This window comes from Tenebrio molitor, chromosome 1, assembly GCF_963966145.1.
Source record: "Tenebrio molitor chromosome 1, icTenMoli1.1, whole genome shotgun sequence".
In the NCBI taxonomy this organism is placed as follows: Eukaryota; Metazoa; Arthropoda; class Insecta; order Coleoptera; family Tenebrionidae; genus Tenebrio; species Tenebrio molitor.
In genome coordinates, this window is record NC_091046.1 from 34,032,983 (window position 1) to 34,053,089 (window position 20,107).

A 20,107-nucleotide genomic window follows, 5' to 3' on the forward strand; every position below is an offset into this window, starting at 1 on the left:
GTCTATTTCATTGGTTAACGTAGACGATTTTCATACCAACTGTCAAGAAATGACAACTCGGACCCGTCGCATCCGAGAAAATAATTTGATTAATAATTATTACCAGAAAGGGTTTTAACGTATCTAGTAGTGAAAAAAATAGTATATAAACCACGGTGGAGAATTCCCTTATAGCCTTCGCGCCTTACAACCCTCGGCGCGCCTCGGGCTCTAATCTTGGCGCTCTGGCTATAATCATGAACTTCTCCACCGTGGTATATAATATACTATTATGTTTCACTGAATCATTATTTGTTTTTTATACCTTGACAACGAGATATATTAAGTAGGCTATAATGCCCTAGGGCGTATAAATCATAATGCCCGCTTATTACGCCCGCTCAAACAAGTCGTCATAGATACGAGCCACCGCAAACTAGGAAATTTAGTAAAATCAAGTTCACAATTTATAATTTTTTTAAATGTTCACAAATTCAAATGCAGTGAAACATGAAACGTTGTATACACCACGGGCATTACTCGATGTTTATGGTCGCGGCCCTCGACCTTTTAAACTGGTTGCCCTCGAACATAAACATCTTCATAATGCCCTTGATACATAAATAACTATATTAATAATCTACTACCTACTTATTAATATAAAAATTTAAAACACTGTTATTTGCATTAATTGAAACTCCAGATCCGGAAGATTCAAAAAATAGGGGAGTAAAATAATTATAAAGAAATTTAAAATTGAGACTCATTTTCATAAGTGATGTTGGAAAAAATGAAATACACAAGTCGTGATCAAAGTGCGATTTTTCAACTCGCAATACTATCCTCATTCGCTGGCGCTCGAGAGTATATCATGTATTGCTCGTTGAAAAATCACGCACTTTCATCACTTACATACTCTTGTACTTGTAGGGTGGAAATTATAGAATAAAAGTTTTTTGATTAACTAATAATTCATGCGATACACAATCAAACGCTTTGGTTAAATCAAGAAAATATGTGTGATAAAATTCATTTTGTTCGAAGCTGTTTAAAATGTTGCACGTAAGAAGAATTGCTGAAGTCGTTGAGTAGTTCTTTCTGAAACCAAACTGGTAGGGTGTAAGTAGTTTATTATTATCCAAGAACTTGATGATTTGAGATAACATAAGTCTTTCAAAAATTTTAGAAAAGATATAATTATATTTACATCCTCAGCGTCGCCTTTCTTAAAAATCGGTGCTACTGCTGCTTTTTTAAGCGGGTCGGGAAATAACCCTTGTCTAACAGCACAGTTGAATAATTTAGTTATAGGCGAGATCAAACAGTTCTGCACCGTTTTTACAAGAGACGTCGAAAATCCAAAAATGTCTTTGGTGTTATTATTTTTTAATTGTTTAATTACATCTCTGACTTCTACTTCCGAAACTTTGTGAAAATTAAAAAAAAAACCATTGCACTTGACATCAGTAACATTCGTGGAACTCATTATATTTATGGGACTATACTATCTGTGGCTGTCGGCAAACTGGAGATAATTTTATCGGCTATAGATGAGAAATAATCATTAAACTCGTTTGCTGTTATGGTACACTGAAAGTCTTTTTTAGGTTTATGTTGATTTCTGATGCTCCAAAGGGCTTTGGGATTACCTTTGTTATGTCTTACAAAACATTCATTTGTTTTCGTTTTTGCCTCCTTTATGGCGCCAAGATATCTTTAAACTTTTCGCTGATTGTTGCGATATCAATAATTATTTTTGCTGTCTAGCAACCTGTCCGATTTTTAGTAATACCTGAGGACGAGCTTCTGGGATTGGTGAAATTGTAAACTTTATAATTCGGTTATGTGAGATACAGGAAAATTTACTTTAGTCATCTTGGAGTTTCTTTTGCTCTCGGCACATGCCTGTTTTTTATGGGGAGGCAGTTCTGGGACAGGCTGAAATGTGTTGCCAGAACTCAAATACATAGCAGAATTATGACTGGTAACTGATTAAAAAAACTTCATCATATTGTTTATATTACATTAAAAAGTATCGTAATTAATCAGGTGATATAATGGTTCGGTTTACCTACCTATAAATTCGATTATAATAATGTATCACTTATTTTACCAATGTTAGGTCTGGTTGTAAAAACATTTACTTTTATAAAAGTTTCTGTTCGAGAGAAATATCGAGCGATCAAAATAACTTGTAATCGTTATCCATGAATTTGAATCCGGGATGGATGAGTCGAGATCTAACCTGTGTTTCAAGCTGTGTTTTTATTGGAGCGTGGAGTTCAAATTCATGGATAACTCGATTACAAATTAATTTGATCGCTCTTTATCTATTGCTAATGAGTAATGACACATGTATTTATAGTACTTAATGAATAGATTCCTTTTTTATGGCAAAATACAAACATATGACTCTCTCTGTATGTATGTATTTTCTCCTCCAAAGTAAATAAAAAATACTAGAATACTAAGCGCACCATAAAATAGTTTCATGAACCAGTGTTTGCAACTCTTTACCTAAAATTATTTTTGTTATATGCTTACCTTATCTTGCAGTGAATGCTAGGAAGTGAAGTGAAGTTTACAGTCGAGACATTGTAAACTAATTTAAAACTTAAAACAACAATTGTACTTACTAGATTCCGGAAAAACGTTAAAACTTTTATACGGATACAGCATTGAAATTCATAAGAACAATAGAGTTGAAATACACATACTAATAAAACGTGCAGTGCTAATACCTTTTTACACACAGAATGTGTATGAATAACAATAAAAACATTATTTGCTTTAAAAATAATGTTTTGCATTTTTATAAAATATGTATATACGAATTTTGAAAAGCCGTTTAATATGAACATTATGTTGGTATTTTATGTTGAAATTTAATAGTTATTTTTATATTAAGTGCGTGAAGTGACTGTTTTTTGTGCATGAAAATGTCTTTTTTCTATTTTGCATCTTAAATTTTTAATATTGGTAGCGACTCACAGTGAGTAGTAGCCACGATACTTTAAATTCAAAACTTGCAATTGTTCGTCTAGTTACCAGTGTTACCAACCCTTTATATGTATTTGCCAAATATAATTTTCCTAGCATTGTGTCTTGAACTGTTTTTAATTTAAAATAGGGGCAAAATAGAAAAAATATTGTATTAGGTACACTCGTTTTATAAGCCAGAATAGCAGAGAATACCCAGAGTCAATTTGCTGCCGGCAATGTGTGTTACAAACTGAAAATAGTTCCTAGATTTCGGATGTGTTAATAGCTTATAAACGCATTCAAAACGAATGCGTTAACAGCTTTGTTAAAACAGCAAATTAGAAAAATTACTATTACGCCGAGACGCAGGTCGAGGCAAGCCTTTGATTGCACAAAAGACATCTTCACGCACGAAATATAAACAATATTTTTTCCATAATAGTTTTCAGAACTTTGAAGTGACCATGTTGGTAACTAATAGAAAACAGTGCGTTAAGTGAAAAACAGAAAAGCTTTTAAATCTGTGAAATCGCATTTCACGCACAGTATGGTTTCTATAGTTTCAATCTTACAACAGTGTAAAAAAAAATTATATGTAAGAAAATGACTCAATTCACGCATAGATAACTGTGTGTGAACATCAATTTTTTGAAGCAATTATAGAAAAAATCATTTTTTTTATACCTGAATCATAATCCTTGTGTTTTGTTCGACACTGTCAGAATTTGAGAATTTTCTCCTGTGTGGACGGATTTTGATAAATCTCACAACTTGTCAAAACGAAACGTCAAGCTAATTTTAAAGATTCTAAGGGATTTGGAGCCTTTAAGGGGCTCGTCGAATAAAAAAACGTTGATTCAACTCGTTCGTGTGTAAATTGGGCTTTTTTGACACTCGTAGTAGCAGCAGAAGTAGAATTTCTCTCCTACTGGTTAATAATTTTTCATTATTAACCCAGGGTTAATAATGAACAACCGTCGCCTATTTCGCTTATTTCATTGGTTAACGTAGACGATTTTCATAGCAACCGTTTAGAAATGACAACTCAGATCTGTCGCATCCGACAAAATGAGAGTAGAAATAAACGGCAAAAAGAAATCAAAGTTGGAATTCGGAATAATAATCTAAAAATTAACTAAAGGAAATTCTCGAAGTGCTCCCCATTTTGCTGTAAACATAAATTAACTCTTCTCTCGAACCATTCACCATCATGTTTAATTTAATTTGAAATGTCAAATTTGACTTATCACTGATGCGCCTGTCAGTGTGAAGCCGTCAACAACCGGAAGTTACTCCAGTTGTACCATTTAAAAATAAAATTCAGCATTACCAGCTTAAGCAGTCCTTCTTGATCACCCCGTAGTAGTGAAAAAAATAGTATATAAACCACGGTAGAGAAGTCCCTTATAGGCTTCGCGCCTTGCATCCCTCGGCGCGCCTAGGGATGTAATCTAGGCGCTCTGGCTATAATCATGAACTTCTCCACCTTGGTGACTTGGTGTATAATATACTATAATAGACTGCAAGTAGTAGGTATAAGTACAGGGTTATTCTAAATGATTGTAGTCGAAGCAAGCCATGGCCACGTTATGAAATTTTTGCCGCCTCACTGTGAACTGTCAATTTTTGTCACTGTCATTGTCATTTTTTAGGTGAAAAGTGAAAAGAATTTTATTTATTTCTTTTTAAATTAAAGATTGAATCTAACAATACTGAGTTGTTTAACTCCTATGTGTGAACGGTGTGTATTCACTTATTCACATTATTTAAAAAAAAATTATATGGAGCGGCAACCATAAATTTTACATTCAGTTTGTACGCCAACTTGTACGGTGCGATCAATTAAAAAATAAATCGAGTCGGCGTGTTAACTATGGCAACCCATGCTATAGCATAGGCTCCAAAGCAAACTCGATTTATTTTTTAAATGATCGCTCGGTACTACAATAATTTAGAATAACCCTGTAGGTATAATAAATTAACGGACATGGTTATGTCATAGTAAGTAAAATATTGTACATATTACAATAAAATATTTAGCTGATAACAAATGAAAAATTTCTTCAGATATTTTTTAACAAGTTACAATTAAATTAACGAGTGTTATCTTATCGAAAACAATTTACCCAGAAATTCGTTAATGAATAATTCTGTTTGAAGTAGAATGTGTTTGTGTTTAAGTAACCCATTGTTTAAACATAAAAATCACTAATTTGATAATTAACTTCCTCCATTTGCAGAAAGAAACATCTGTACGATAACAAAACAACATTCCTTTGACAAACCGGTACATGCATCATCTTACTTCTTATTTTCGAATTTACCAAGAGTTGGTAGGTAGTTAAAAAGAGGATAAGAAAAAAACAAACCGGTATACGCAAGAGCTTACGTAATAAAAATTACGGTATATCCACGGTATTCTTCTCACAGGCTAAAATTGAGTATTTACAAGTGACTGATTAGTGTAAAATTGTATCTATAACCGTTGAACTTAAAGTAGTGTACCTACGCATACCACAGAGAAACGATTGATTGAGCCACCTGTTGTGATTAGGTCACTTGTTGCATAAAATGTAACACCGTTTGCTACATATTTCTAGCATTCCAAATACAAAATTAAATATACAGCAATGCAGTTGTCGATTTTTTTTTTGTTATTACTTCTATCTCTAAATATGTACTATTATTTTAAACAACTCCATTGAGTTGATTGGTAACCGTGTACAGAAGAAGAAAATAATTTAATAGATTAGATATTTATTTATGTAAACAGAATTAGGATTAAATTGATTATAATTAGCATGTTCCAGAAAACATGTTAGACAAATAAAACTAAACTTACAGCAATACGATTGATTTAGGTAATGTGACCTTTCTGTAAAGCCAAGACGAAAAATTGTATTCAACTCGTTCGTGTGTAAATTGGGCTTTTTTTTGCACTCGTGGGCCTTTAAAACGCTCGTTTCACTCGCGTTTAAAAATGACCCACTTGTGAAAAAAAAGACCCAATTTACACACGAACTCATTGAACAAACTACTATTAATTTCTCATTATATTAACGGATATTTACTCACAATAGCTTCAAAAGCAATAGATTGTTCTGCAATCACATGCTAATGAACTGTGAATGTATTTACGTTAAATTAAAACAATAATAATAATAATAATGATTTATTAATCATTAAGTGTACTAAACGTAAATTGAAATAAGAGCAAAGTCAAATATATTTCGCAGTACAGCTACCTTGAGCCAACAAACTAGTTGAGAAGTAGTCTAGATATGAAATAAACTTAAAAAATGTAAATGCAAATAATACAGGATTTAATTAATCATATAATTTAGTTAGGTCAGTACTGCAATGTACAGTGTGTAATTACATAAACTGTGTGTACTTGCCGTGCGTGTGTATCGGAGGTAGCTTTCTAGTTTTGCCTCTCGGTGTGCCCCCCATGACCCGTATCTCGGCGCCCCCATCGCATCCTTGTATGGGCGTTACGATAATCTGCACCTGAACAAGGTCATTAATTATTGCATTATCTAAAAGTAAATACACTGCACAACTCGACACATCAAGATAGAAACACCTTGAGGCAATTGAAATTTGATGCTCTGTTGTGTGTGCTTGGAAAAGTCTTCAATGACACTTTGACGAATACGTCACATAATCACATAAAATATCAGTTATCGTCCGTCAGTCCAAAAATTTCTTACTTGAAATTGCGACTGTTGACTGTGGTCAGTGGTGCAGGATACAGCATCTTCGTCGTCTTCTTCTTGGACTTCTGGAAGCGCGAGCGTCCGCTTAGAACACATGATAGCACTTCGAACGTGAAGGCGAAACTGTCGTTTTTAACTTCAATTACCTATTTTACGAGAATTGTTCGTGATACTACTACTATTTACTTAAGGGTGGGACGTCAATAATCAAACATTGGTCGGATTTTGATGCACGCAAAAAATTATCTACTTGAAGTATACTGAAGTATGTATTGAATTTATTTGAAGTCACCACTGCTCCATTAAATCTAAATATGTATTTTATGGATTTGGAATAATTTTGTGATTACGTGAGTTGCTGCTCTAACCTGTTTGTTTTTTAAATTAGTGCTAGAGTAAAAACAGTTTTTTAACAACTTGTGTGACTTTGAAATCATTGCGTAAGTCAACACATTAATCCTAATACCAGTAAATTAATTAGAACTGAGTTGCATGTAAATCCGGTATCCGAAAGTCTTAATACTTTGCAACTTAATTAAGAGCACTGGGTTAACATTGATTGAATATTTAATATTATTATTGTTTTATCAGTTAATTTTATGGTGGGTTTATCAGTCGTTCTGTATTTCACTAAACAAAAAAACCGATAAACTTATGAACAGTGTTCGGTTACAAAGTTATGCGGAAGTAGAGTTTTCATTTTTATTATACAGGGTGACCAACAAGAACGAATGTTTACTTCGAAATGGTATGGCTTGATATCCCTTACCATTTAGAATTTTAAGGGTGAAGTGCACCCACATTTTCGGGTGTAAGGTGCATTAACGAAAACAGCCATATTATACGAGTATATCTCCTAAAATGTATAATTCCCCCCTAAATTGATTTATCCGTCTTTTTCGAAAAAGTGAGATTTACAGTGACATAACAGCCCTGTATGATTTTCGGTGGATCACACTGTAGGTACACGTATGAATTTCCCAAATTTAAAGATTTCTATAATTCGTGACATGATTTCCACGTGAGTTCTCAGTTCTACCATTAAAATCAGAAACAATTTTATATACAGGGTCATTATAAATGATTGTCCCATCGCAGTAGGCCTTGGTGATGTAGTTGACTGTGCAAGCCTCATAACATGAGTGAGACTAGTATTGCCGATAGGTGGCGCTACTGGGGGTAGTGGAAATCTGTCTACTAATTTCTCTAACGTTGCGAGGCTGGCGGCACATCCAAAATTTGTGTGGGTTTTCAACGCCAACTACGATGGGACAATCATTTATAATGACCCTGTATCAATTAGGTATTACCGATTTACCGATAAATTAAATTTTACCGGATATTGGGAAAACTGTTAACTTTGGCATCAATTTCACAAACACTTCACATGTATTGAACGAAGGGGGAGATATTTTGGCGTATTTGGGTTTGATGTAACTTTCACCCCCCCCTAGAGTCCGCTATCAATTTTTTCAAATAAGAACATACCATCTTTTAAAAGGTAATTTAATTAGAAATAGAGAAATTGGGTAATTTTTGAAATTTCCCCAAAAAGTAGGCTATAACTTCCAGATTTTCACTCCTCATTGTCCTCATTAACCTCTAGAATTTATGTATCTTATCAAGAATAAAACCTATTTCAGAAAATGTTTGTTATGATTCAGTTATAGCATTTATGGTTTAAATACCCTTCAGGATTAATTTAATTAAAAGTGTGGGCCAGCTAGCACGGTTATTGTTTCTAATGAATCTAATGTAAAGAACGATTATTTCGTTGTTTTCAAATTGAATGGAATAAACGTTGAGCATTTAGGTTTTAGCATAATTTCACTTTCCTTCCCTAGATATTTGGGCAATTTTTTCCAGATAACTCGCCTATTTCTTGGCAAAATTTAAAAAATGGCCCTATCTCTGTATCTCATTAAATTACCTTTCAAATGATGGCCACATGAAAGTTAGGCTAAACCTCCACAGGCCAAAATATTTTTTCTCCTTTTAAAAATATAAATAATTCACAAGTCATTTAGGGAGGCTCGATTCCGTTGGGACACCCCTATGATAACAATAATGTGCTTAAATTGTTGTGAGTAATACAGATTTAATACTTTTATTTGGTCTGACCTACAGCAAAAGATATTTCCAAATAATATGTACCTCATGTAAACCTATTTCTATAGTAGAAAATTACTTCCAGCATATTTTCCCCATTTTAAGGGTTTACTCGTCTTTATTTGTCTCTCCAACTTTTCAGATATCTTGGTTCACACTCGTGCATTATCTTACCAATTTAACACGGTTAAACACTTGTTTTATTCAAAATTTGCTTTAAGTATACAGGGTGGCTTTGAAAGTTGTACATATATTTTTTAACCTGTGATAGGACCCCACAAAAGGTAACGGTTGAGCCAATAATGCCTTATAAATAGAAATGTTGATATTTTTTGAGAAAAAGGGGCTAACAGTTTTTCAGAAAAGTTTGGGAACCCCCTGAATTTTATAAAAAAATGGGACAAAAAAATCCTGGTAGACTTTTTTTGTTGTAATTTAATTCAAAATTAAGTCACTTTAACAAGAACATCAATCTTAACCTCAATTTAAATCACAAATGTCTTTCGCCAACTTGAAGAAAACCGATATGGTTTTTGATCTACGAGTATGACGAAGCCCGTGGACATTCAGAGCTAGCACGACAAATCTACGGTGAAAGGTTGCTTCAAAGGATACTTCCAAATGTACGAACCTTTGTAAACGTTGTGCAGCATTTTCGCGATTTCGGGCGTTTCGAAAGGAATAAGATCGCATTTTAGTTGCAGAAAAAGACATTCCTCACGCTATCCAAGAGCGTCACTTCCAGCAGTCATTTTAATTAACGTGTGGGTTGGGATTGTTGAAAATCACCTCATAGGTCCCTATGTTTTACTTCGCCGTTTGAATGTAGACGATCATCTTCAATTTTTAAACAAATTTCGTCCGAATTAGTCGAGGAAATTCCTCTAGCACTTCGACGGAAAATGTGGTACTATGGCGGCCAAAAAATTTTAGCCGTCACTATCTTGACATTCGCGTAAAGTGTAAATAAACCTTTAGGAACTGTAACCCCACTTTCGATTCTTGTCATTTTGACATGCATATTGTTATTCTGCCAATCAATTTATAGATATTAATGCATTAAGGGAGATATGAAGATCATTTTTGACGTAAGTCAACCGAGGGAAAAACATGAATATCTCCCGTGGTGCATACAATATTTTATTTTTTAGTGTCTGTACTTAAAAGTTAAAACTTTCTTAAAAATATTTTGCAGGGAAGATTGCGTGAATATATCGTTGCTATAGTTTGGTTCTCATGAGTTTGTTGTAAACAATGGGGAGGGCGAAAAATTTGAAATATCCCAAGGGAGTTATGAGTTGTTTTTCATAATGTGTATCTATGATGAAAAGAAACAATATCGTGTTACTAAAAAATAAAACTGTTTAATGCTCATATATTCCAAAAATCCGACATAAATAAACACAATTAGAGCAATCGTACACGTAAACGTTCTGTGTGGTAGAAAATAATAAAATAATTTCGAGTTTTGAAATTTAACACCCAAAAAATGCAAATCATAATCAAGACGATAGTCAAAACGACAATAAAGTATGGATTACAATTTTTTTTTGAAATGAAAGAAAATGACGGCTAAAATTTTTTGGCCGGCATGGTAGCTTCAGGATGGTGAATTCAAAATGTCGCTCAGTTCGGTTTTCTTGGATACGTCGTGCTGAAACTTGCATTGCAAACGAGTGCAGATTTTTCGAGCAACTTCTTAGATGTCTAATTTTATGCTTTTACTCACAAAGTATTTTTACTTTGCTGTTTAAGCCTTTGCTTTTGTTGTTTTTTGAATAAGTTGCAGGCACTATTTTATCAAAAATTCATGATGAAACTCAAAAAACTTTAACGATAAAAGTCAAACATAACCTCAATGACATACATAAAAACTTGACTTTTTAAGTTGGTCGTACGTCAAAACTGCCCGCCAAATTTGAAAATTCTCAGCGTTTCCTAAACAAACTGATTCTATTGTAAACCATTAACATTTGTATAAGGCAAGTTGCGTTATTTTGCCTTTTTTTAACACGTACTACCTCAGGTTAAAATATCTGCGCAACTTTCAAAATCAGACTGTATCAAACATCTTTTAAAATGTTTAAATGTGAAAGTTTATTCCTAAAGGAAGATTAATTTTACTTTGGGGTGTCTTTTGTCACATTTTAGTTCTAACAATAATATAGGATGAAAAGTTTAAAACGTTATTTCGCTACGGGTATGTCCTTACTCCAAGACAAATTGTAAATGTTTCACTAAATAAGTTGAAGTCATCGATTTTATATTAATTCAAGGTCCTTGTGAAATTTTTCATTGATCTAAATTTACCTCGTTAAATAGTAATTTGTTCATTTTCTCGATGTTTAATGTCTCATTAGGGACCAATTATGTTTTTGTTGGCAAATGTATACATATAATAAAAACTTTAATGTTCACAGACAGTTACATCTAAGAATATGTATTTCCCACAAATGGAAATTGACAGTAAGTCTGATAACTTAATTTTATGGTAAATGATTGTTTTTCTACCATGACATAATTAAAGGTTTCACGAAAAATATTTCATGTACTATTAATACATTATGGTGACATAAATGACATTCATTTATATGTCATAATTACTAATCATTTATTACGATGTTAATTAAGAGTAGATAAAACGTTGTTCTATATTCGTATCAAACTTCATATTGGGATACACGGATTACTGGGTGGGTTATTCAATTCGTATTATAATATTAAATGTTAAGATACCTACTTATCCTAAGTAACTATTTTTAAATGTAAATATGAATAAGGAAATGAAAGATTATACCGGGTGATTAGTTAGCAGATTTGATGGCTTTAAGAGTTGAATAGACTTGAATAAACTTTCAAAATACAAATCTGTTGCTAGATATATTATAATTCATATTTCAATTGTACTGGCCTAAATTTTCAAGTATATGTGGTTGTCAGATACCGTTTTATTTTGTTTTGTAGGTTATTTATTTTAATATGCCGCCGGAATATCCAGTAAGAATTAAACCTAAATAAATCGATTGAATCTCCATATATGTTACAAACGCGAAATAAGCTATTTAAATAGGAATACAACATATAATTATTTCTGCAATATTGAAGTTTGAAAGTGGGAACATTTCTAGCAGGGAATGTGGTACATATATAAAAGTTTAGTAACTCAGTCAGATCTATATCATCAATTAGATTATTAATAATTTTAAACATAAAACACAGTGCAAAATATTTTCGTCTTACACCTAGTGTGGCTAGACCGAGATAACACAGACTTAAACTACCTATACGAAATTTGTGAAGGGAGCTTCTATCTTATAAATTTAAAAAACCTGTATTGTACTTTTTCCAGTCTGTCAACATGTGTTTTATCATATTCTAAAGTAGATCTCACTAGTGACATAAATAATGTTGTTAAGGTAGATAATTTGTAAAAATATTTGGCATAACGTTTCATACAACCTAATGTTCTCTTCGCTTGGCTACTACATACTATAATTATGTAGAAATTCTTCAGAAACTGACTAGAGTTTTGGATGTTCTTATTAGATGTTCCATACACGACATAAAATAAGTCAGTTTACCTATTAACCAAAACAGCAATGTTTTGCTGAACTGTTGGAAAGTTTTAATGGTGTAGGTGTAATAGAACTTTCTAATAGTTTAAAGTTTTATGAAATTACGAGAATAAATTTCCTTTACCTGCAACGCTTGTAGTTTAAACAGCATATACCTACATCATTGTTGTTTTTAATCTGAATTACTTTTCGCTAGTTTCCTGGCAGATGATATTATTTTATTGACCACGTTAAATTTACTAATCACATTAGTTATTATCAATTTATTTTATTAATTCAATTGATTATTAATAACTTAATTTGATTTTTAGGTCCAAAATAAAGGGTGTTTTTTAAAATTTGACGTCGAAGTAGGCGTTGGAGAGTCGATTAAGATCGCACCACTCGTGTAAAAGCGTAAGATTTAAACAGCTGATCCGTGATCCGTAACCTGTATAGTGCGTTCACAATCGACACTTCAACGCCTACTTCGACGTCAAATTTAAAAAAACACCCGTTACATATAAAGTTAAAAATATCAATATATTTTGAGCTGTTCTAGCTCCTTGTAAATACCAGTTCTAACTATTGAAATTTCAATAACTTTCAAGAACTACTTATAATTGAAATTTTTTAATGAAAAATTGTTAAAACATTGTCATGTTGGTATAAACCAAACAGAGATTTTCATGATAAGCAAATGTTTGAAATTACCTCCATTCTCTCTAAGGCACATTCGACACCTTCCACTGACGCTCATTGCGGCGTTTAGTAAAAATTCTGGTGGTATTTGTTCACACACTGCTACGATTCTTTTTATTAAATCATCTGTGTTATCGGCCGGAGTCAAATAGACATTGTCTTGAATGTCCATAGCTGTCTTAGTCACTTTGCAAAATTAATAATGAAAACTTTACTGTAGGCTACTTTTTTCTTCACTATATAAACAAAAAGATCAATATGATAAGAAACTAACACTATGATCACTTACCAATTCATGAAAATACGCCAACATAACACTTTTATTTTCAGTTGTAACCTTATTTAGATCTTCTTATTGTTTGATTGTCTCGTTTGATTTCAGATACCTGCCTTTTGATTTTTCCGATATTTGAAGCTTGTTCTGCTTCATTTAAGACATCTTCCGGTAAAACACAATCATTCAAACACATTTTGCGAAATTGCTACTTTTATAAACAACCAAATTTAACTATGACACCTGAAAATATCATGCAAACGCGATTTCCAACTCGAAAAAACTTTTTTTGTGCTTAACAGGCTTAAAAATTATAATAGGGGTTGCTTTTTGTGGGTGTCAAGCGGCGAAAGTGACGATATACTCAGAGGATGAAATAGGGGTGAAGCGGCGAAGGTGAGGGTATTTCCAACTCAAAAAAACTGTCTTTTTTTCTTAACAGGGTTGAAAATGGTAGTAGTGGTTGGTTTTTGTAAAATTAAAGTAGACAGTTATTTTCTTATTGTTTTGAAGATCAAGTGTACAAAATTTCATCAAGATCTGAGTAAAACTGTAGATTTGCATACAAAATATACAAACAGAATCAGAATATTTCAGCGGAAATACCTACTTGCAGAAACTGAAAAAGCGACTTCAGGGTCATTACCGAGAAAATCGAAGGAAGCCTACGAAAATTTGCAAACTTTATAAATTGGAAAGAAGGTAAGGAGTGTAACATCAGTGATAATTGATAACCGAAGAGCTCCTATCGGCGTAATTCTTCAATGTCAATAAAAAGTATGTATGTTGTGAATAATTAGTTTCTGATTTTAAGAAGGTATTACATACATAGATTTGGTCCAAATAAAATAATATGTAGTAGTCATCGTTGCGATTTTAGAAAAAATCTTGTATGTTGCGAGCGCAAATGTACATTGTCGATTTCGAAAAAAAAGAATGAGTCAAAATGTTTTTCCCGACGACCACTATAAAATATGGCACATTTCATACTGTTTTCCCTTAGTGAAAATTTTAAATTGCAAACAATTTCAACACGAAGACGAACGAAGGGCATACCCGTGTGTAATGAAAAATTTGAGAAATCTGATTGGGCGACAGCTGTGTGTTTTTATTTTGCACACAGATCGATGATTATCGATGTCTACATTTCCGCGCAACGGCATAATTATTTTGTCCGCAGCTAGAGTGCTCTGCCGAATGACATTTTAAGTTTTAACTTGTCATTTGCACCGTTAGCAAGTGGAAGAGCGAATTGGAGAGAATTATTGGATTTTCTGTAAGTTAAAATATACAATGTAATTTATATATTGAATTACTATACCAGCAGATCCAGAAAATAATTGTGAGTCTGGTACGCATAAAATTCAAAACTTCGAATCAACTAAAGAACATAAAATGGTCAACAACCGTCTTCAAGGACAAATTTATTTTCAAAATTGCAGTAACCTTACCATAAACTTTAATTAAAAAAATAAATACTAACTGCGTTTTTTATGGTCGTCGGAAAAATATCGTGTACAACACGTGTTGAAAATTCGATTTCACACTCGTTCGCAAACTCGTGTGAAATCTTTCATATTCAACACTTATTATACAATATACTATTGTGCGATAAAAACGTTACCGTTTTTTTTAAAGAAAGGACGATCGCCATTCTAATACAGTTTTTGTTTTTCGTTCGAGTAGGTACTTTATCGAGTACATTTTTTTCGTGCTTCGTTATAAATGAATGTGTAAACACATGAGCGGGTATAAATTTGAGGCTTTAAATTATATTTAATTTTAACTCTGTTTCGAAGAATTTGCGGCAAAAATGATAAATAAAAAAGTGTTTATTTGGAATCGTATTGTAATATGCACATTCCTAACCTCATACGAGGGGGGAAAGTTAACTATTCCTTTTTATCTTTACTTCCCTCTCTTGGTCAATAATAGGCCACTTTCCGCTCTGTTATAAGGTTTTTCCAGTGGCGTACTTACTGAAAGTCGAAAAACAGTAGAAATGAAACTGCATCAAATTAATTGTTTATTTGCTAAAAATGTAATGATTTCATTCCTCACTTCCCACCTCGGTATGTAATCTACTATTATTCTAAGGAGTCCTATTGGTGGTTAAATTTATTACTTTCGTAACACCCGCTGTAGTTGAATCACAAAGAATTGCAAATAGGTATGAATATTCTAGATGAAAAGGTTTACTTAGAAATGAAGTAGAGAGTTTTATTAAATAAATGACTGGCAAAGCCAGTCCAGAGTCAAAGACGATGAATGATTATTATAGAGTATATTAATCACCTAATCAAATAAAGAAACTTCAAGTTGTAAAGAAAAAAGAATAGATCGTAATATAAGATTCGATAACAAAAATTCCTAATAAAACTGTTAAATTAAGAGAAAAACAGATTGATAAAATTAAAGTATCAGAGCTGAATATGTACATATAAAACCGATAGAATCGGTAATCGAAAGACAACTGAGTTGGTTAGGTCACATACAAAGGATGAAGGAAGAAAAACTTACCAAAGCGCAGGGAAAGAATAAAATAGGACCCTCACGACTAAGATGGGAGGACCAAGTGCGGAAATGATTTAAAAAAAAATAGTGATGACAAATTTTCTCCAACGCAGATAGGTGGATTTTTACCTGTTTTAATTTCAGCAGCAAAAGTGCTGGATATGAATAAGGTACTAAATTAGCGCAAACAGCCTGAGGAGATGGCATAAAAAAGAATTTAAAAAGACTCGCAAGACATATGGACAAGGAATAAAATTGATAGGAAAAAGGGGTTAAGTAATGTAGAAATATCTGATATAATGGAAAATAAAAAGAATTCGCTGAACTTTCGAGGTGTTTTTGCAATTGACATGTTACCAAGAAAAATTAGAAAAGATGAATCAGGTATAATTAATTTTCAACCATCTAACAGTTATGGTTCATTCACACTGAGTGTCTTACATAAATAAACCATACATATTTAAGACATATTTTATATTTTGACAGTTTTGGAATTTCTCCACTAGAAAAAAGGAAAAGTTATTTATTATATCGAGTCAGGTTAACAACAACACCGTTGCTTTAAAAGTGACGTTTCTTTGTCATTTCACCAAAAAATTAGCAAATAGCACTGGTAAGCATACCAGTGGCGTCGCGTTTGGCAATAAAGCTAGTAAATTGCCCATTCTTACGAATGTAAAATATTGCTCTTGTTTATTTTATCAATTTTCTCCATTATCAGATAGTAATAACAAAATGCACAATTATAATTCCAGTTCATGAGGTATGATTTATTATAAAGTGGCGTGGTGTGGTTTTGAGACCACAAATTGTCTACGCCTATGCATTGAACGCTTATTTGCATAGAATTCCGCTACGATATGACCGATAATTTGCAACGCCTGCTCTGATTTGTTTTCTTTTTGACCACTTTGTATACATACTGAAATCAAATATGATAATCCTATTGCTTTGCAATATCTCTAAAATTAATTTGGTGCTTGCAGGTTTCAGGAATTTCAAATCTTTAATTAAGAGATTATTAGTTTAGATTTCAATTTTTTGCTCTATAAATAATGGGTTCGAGAAAAATTAAATGTCTGGACTGGATTTACTGGCAAATTTAGAATATGGATGTTGGATGGAATAAGTCTACGTGACGACACTAATAAAATAAGCTAAGTTTATACTTATCAGAAAAAGATTCGAATTTGTCTTCAATTTGTGTTTTGGATTTGTTCAATACTATTTCGTAAGTAATTGAAAAAGATATACTTAACTTACAAAAAGGTATATTATTATACTCATGTCACATCGTGAGGAAGTTCCTTAACATTGACACAGAACATAATACACAACAAAGTCAAAATGTGGAGGCAAGACGCCGGTAATTATGTTGATAAGCACTGCACTATTACTTGATAGTAATATCCGTAATAGTGTATGTACTCCGGCAAAATTGCCGTGCCGCCGGGTGGAGGTGGGATAGAGAAACATTAAATGTCTGAAAGGACTCGAAAAATTATGTAAATTAATGTACCGGTTATTGAATTAAAACGAAATAGTTAGCTGTTTCATTAAAAAATTTGAAATTTTTACAGAATGTTCTACATACAGCAATACACAATCATTCGTGAATTTTTTGAGAATTTTAAATCGATTAGACGAGGCGGTAAAACTTACTCACCCGGTACACAGAAAAACTTACACATATTTTTATAAAATTGGAATTGGATTATCTTCAAGTAAATTATTATCTACTCCATCTGGATTATCTTCTTTAACTCCATCTCCACTGGTTTGTTCATCTCTTGGTGTTGGGGTAATAGAAATCTTTAAAAATTGAAGAATATAATTTAATGTATAAATTTTATACACAGTTATTGCATTTATTAATTATTATTAATTCATTGCCAATTTCAACTATTTGCCCAGAGAAAAATATTTACAACGAGTTCACTTATTCTGATAAATTCTAATAAATGAGATGTATTATATTTTTATTATTTCTCTATTTCTTTTTCATCGTTAACACGTCAAATCCTAAAAATGATGAATCTTCGATTCAAAATTATGTAGAACAATTTGAATACTTAGAGAGTAATGATGTATTATCAATTACAACTCGATCATCAAATCAACAGACAACGATGAAAATTGACACTTCTAAATTATTAATAAAATGGGTGCTAAGACGATTTGTAGTGAATATGAGTTATATCAGTATCAGTAGATTATGGCTAAAACAATAGGCTCCTTTTTTCAAGTTTCTTTATGAGAAAGAATGATGATCAAGTTTAGACATGTGACCATAAGGATTTAAGTTTTATACGAAAATTAGTTGAAACAGCAAAACTTCTCCTAACTTTCGGAAGGATCGTTAATTATATGAGCAATGACAAGAGACAAGACAAAATCAATAAAATTCCGAGCAGTTTGGGATTTAGTTTTTATATGGTTTCTGTGAGAAAATAAATCACATTTGAAGTTTTCCGTACAACAGTTTTCCACTATTTATCTTATTAGTGATAGCACACTTTAAAAAACCAGTAGGTAGGTATTTAATATTTATTACCAAAACTTAGATCAAATTATGTAATTTGTAATCGAGTTATCCATGAATCGGAAATCGTATGTCGTTACTTGAACTCCACGCTCAAATAAACAGCTTGAAACACAGGTTAAAAAACTTATTGTATTTAGACTTTTACCGGTAACCGAGAACGAAAACAAGTACAGGGTCATTATAAATGATTGTTCCATCGCAGTAGACGTTGGTGACGTAGTTGAATGTGCCGTAAGCCTCATAGTCATAACATGAGTGAGACTAGTATCGCCGATAGGTGGCGCTACCGGCGGTAGTCAAAATCTGTCTACTTAGTTTGTCTAACGTTGTGAGGCTAGCGGCACATCCAAAATTTGTGTGGTTTTCAACGCCAACTGCGATGGGACAATCTTTTATAATGACCCTGTATATCTAACTTTACAAGACGATCTCACAAAATTTTCCTATGCATATCCGATCAAAAATTTATTATTTAAATCATTTAAAACAACCACCAGGCAACATTTCTTAACAAACTGTGCTTTTGAAAATTGGAACACTCTTCCTAGTTTTATTGTCAATGCTGAAAATGTTAGCCAGTTTAAAAAGCGATATGATCAACGCAAGGGGAATCATGACTAAAATTTGAATATACCTAGCCTCCATCTTAGTTCAACCGACTGTATTAGGTAATTAAATTTTACAAAATTGCGTAAAATGTTTGCCTTCGCAATTTAGCTTAATTTAATAATAGTAATAATAATAATAAAAAAATCATGAAGCAGAGACTATAGGTAACGAATTTTGCACATGTATCTTGAAATTTGGTTTTCCGAAAATTATCGTAACTGATAATGGTGCCGCGTTTATGTCAAAATTACTCCAAGAAGTTAAGCGATTATATTATTATAAAATCAAACACATTGCCACTTCACCATACCACCCACAGAGTAAGGGCGCTTTAGAAAGATGACACGCAACATTCAAGGATTATCTGAAACATTTTATAAACAAATTCCAAAACAATTAGGATGAATTTATTCCAACAATAATGATCTCATACAATACTCAGATTCATTTCTCGATCCATTTCACACCTTACGAACTGAATCGCTGATTGCAGAAAGGATACACGTCATGTTTTCTAGCATTTTGTGATTATTACTTGAAAAATCAATAAGTTTTAAGCGAGTAAAGCAAATATTTTAAAATACTGCTGAAAAGGATAGTGTTTCAATATGTATTTGATTTTTGATTGAAGTTCCATCAATTTATCATTACGCAAGTCCCAAAAAAAAACAATTTTTTGCGTGTCTCTCAAAATTTCTGTTCACTGACTTGTACCCTTTCTGCAATCAGCGATTCAACTACTTTTTGGAAAAACAGCTCTCTTGCCAAACAAAGTTACACTACCAGAATTCTTATACACTTATGATGATTATCACATACAGTTGCAATTAAAATTAAATAAGTCATTTGAAATAGCAAAGAAACATATAAACACCTCGAAAAAACATTATGATAAAAAAATGAATGACCACAATTTTAAAATAGGTGATTTTGCTTACGTTATCTTTCAAAACAAGGAATTGCAAAAACATTGTCACCCAACTTCATTGGTCTTTACGAAATAATACGTGTTAATCCAAACGGTTCTATCACACTTCACACTGAAAATTAAGAACAGGGTTAAAAAAATGATTTTCATCTAGTTACCCTTGCATTACCCTTGTAAAAATACGAATTGTCG

The 20,107-nt window shown here is 32.4% G+C and overlaps 1 protein-coding gene across 2 annotated transcripts in view; it reads right to left on the reverse strand.

Moving 5' to 3' along the window:
* The window catches only part of LOC138125941 (probable 3',5'-cyclic phosphodiesterase pde-5), a 179,148-nt gene that overhangs the window by 63,223 nt on the left and 95,818 nt on the right, over positions 1 to 20,107 (reverse strand). Inside the window, exons 1-2 of one of the 2 annotated variants that reach the window (XM_069041517.1) lie at positions 6,675 to 6,815; positions 6,360 to 6,471 (exon numbers count right to left, since the gene is read on the reverse strand). The exons of the other annotated variant lie outside the window; for it this stretch is intronic. Coding sequence (XP_068897618.1) covers positions 6,360 to 6,471; positions 6,675 to 6,776 — 214 coding nt within the window. The 5' untranslated portion in view covers positions 6,777 to 6,815. Of the gene's footprint in view, positions 1 to 6,359; positions 6,472 to 6,674; positions 6,816 to 20,107 lie in introns of those variants that run through there. 2 annotated transcript variants of the gene reach the window in all.